The 1,928-nt window shown below is 53.2% G+C and overlaps 1 protein-coding gene across 1 annotated transcript in view; it reads right to left on the bottom strand.

Annotated features, from left to right (window-relative positions):
* Positions 1–607, bottom strand: part of LOC113216766 (uncharacterized) — a 7,273-nt gene extending 6,666 nt beyond the window's left edge. Inside the window, exon 1 of the mRNA XM_052273868.1 lies at positions 509–607. Coding sequence (XP_052129828.1) covers positions 509–607 — 99 coding nt within the window. The remainder of the gene's footprint in view (positions 1–508) is intronic.
* Positions 608–1,928: the final 1,321 nt, after the last annotated feature.

Here is a 1,928-nt window from a genome sequence, read left to right as displayed (position 1 = left end):
TCGCGCCCCTCGCGCCCCGACGCGTTGCGCCCCTCGGCCCCTTGGCTCCGGGCCTGCGTACCCTTCGCCCCGCGCCCGCGGTCCCACGTTCCGACGCGATGCGCCCCGGATCTACCGCGCCCAACCTGTAAATGCAAGTTACACTTCACTAATGCCGAATTTTCCATTTTACAGGAGCCTGATCGAAACGTGCATGTTGCGTGTAGCGCGGAGCAGCCAGTTCTTATCCTTCGTGATAGAGGCGTGGTGGAAGAGCTGCGAGCGCCGCCCGTCGTGCCACCCGCTGACAACGAACCACGAATCGTGAACTGCTCGGACGCCGTGCATGCCGAAATGGAGAGGAGGGAGCAGGAGCGTGGGCTGCGGGAACCACCACGGGAGGCGCACGCCCTCCCCAACTCCCCGCCCGGGTTGTTGCAGTTCGCGGCCGTGCGGCCGACGCGCGGCATCCCATTTGGTCGCGGGCAAGGGCGCGTGCCCCGGTTTGGCCCACGGCCACCATACCAACCACCAACACCACCATCACCACCACCAATTTCACCACCTGCTTCGCCTCCTGCTGTATCACCACGTTCTCAGGTCTCACCACATCATTCACCAGCATCATCCCGAGGGTTTGGCTCGCCTGCTGGCTCGCCTGCTCGCTCACCCCAGCGGGACCCACCAGGTCCAGGCCTACGACACCGCGGTGGTGGTCGGGGCGCTGCTAGAGGGCTGAGAAGAGTTAGGCGGCGCGGGGGTCGCCAGCCCGCGGCCCCGCGAAACCCAGTGGATGCCCCTGACCCCGACGTTCAAGGCCAGTACGTCCAAATGATGCTGCAGCAGGGGCGTGAGGAGAGGGACCAGCTCATTGGAGAAGAGGACGAGCAGGTCGGGGATGGAGATGTTGGAGGGGTCGGAGAGCAAGTGGAGCCACCGCGGCGTAACAACGCCCCCGCCCCACGCGGCCCAGGCGCTCGGGTGAACGCCGCCGGCAACGGAGTGCGCCCAATCCGGGCTGCGCGTCGACGCGTCCGCGACGAGCGCGCAGAGGAGTTTCTGGGGAGGCTAGAGGCCCTGGATGAAAGGCTGGAAGAGACTCTAGCAGGTGTGCAGCAGGACCCCCTGGACGAATGCACCGCGTACGGCCAAATGATGGGGCGTATGCTCAGGCGCGTACCGGAGGAGAACCGCATAGAAGCCATTGCTGAGTCTGTAAGAGTCCTCCGGGGACACTTACCTTAGCTGTCTGTCACCATAGTTTGTCTGCATTAAAGTAATTTTGTTTTCTAATAATTTGTTTGAAATGCTTGTGAAAATTTATAATTGCACCAATTGTAGACACTGTCCTTCTGTTCTGACAAATTTACCATTTTGGACAATAATGGATCTAAATGCAGCAACTGACTCACACCTGCAACCCATTCACATTTTTTAATACCTCTTACACTTCTTGGTCAGTGAGGGCCAGTTTTTCACGTTAAAATTTATCACATTAATATTTTGTTACTAACATTCAAACACACTATTTGGACCTTTTTTTAGTGGATGATCTAATAATACCCTGCTGGGCGTTGGGTTTTGAGTTATGTGCCAGACACAATAAGAAATTTGATGATTGTGTTCCCCACCACAGATCTGACAGAACAAAATTTGCAATTTCTTTCCTCTAAAAAAGTACTTAAAATAATGGGACTAAATTTGGGCCATTTTTAATGTTTTTAAAATGTTATGAAAGAATATCTTAATCAAAAGCAAAGTAGAACACAAATTTTAAAATGTGTTCTATCAGTTCTAAAGCTAAAAAAAGAACTATAGCTCTTTGCTATTCGATAAAGAATTTTTAACATCCAACTTAGTCGGAACATAAGTGTTGCGCAGTAAACATTTTTGGTGAAGCGGTGCAAAACAATTTGTTGGTTTAAAACTTTTGAATGGTTTAAGATACA

The sequence above is a fragment of the Frankliniella occidentalis genome, unplaced genomic scaffold (assembly GCF_000697945.3).
Source record: "Frankliniella occidentalis isolate FOCC.00 unplaced genomic scaffold, Focc_3.1 Scaffold309, whole genome shotgun sequence".
NCBI lineage: Eukaryota > Metazoa > Arthropoda > Insecta > Thysanoptera > Thripidae > Frankliniella > Frankliniella occidentalis.
Note: the sequence above shows the minus strand (reverse complement) of the source record. Positions and strands in the feature narration are given on the sequence as shown.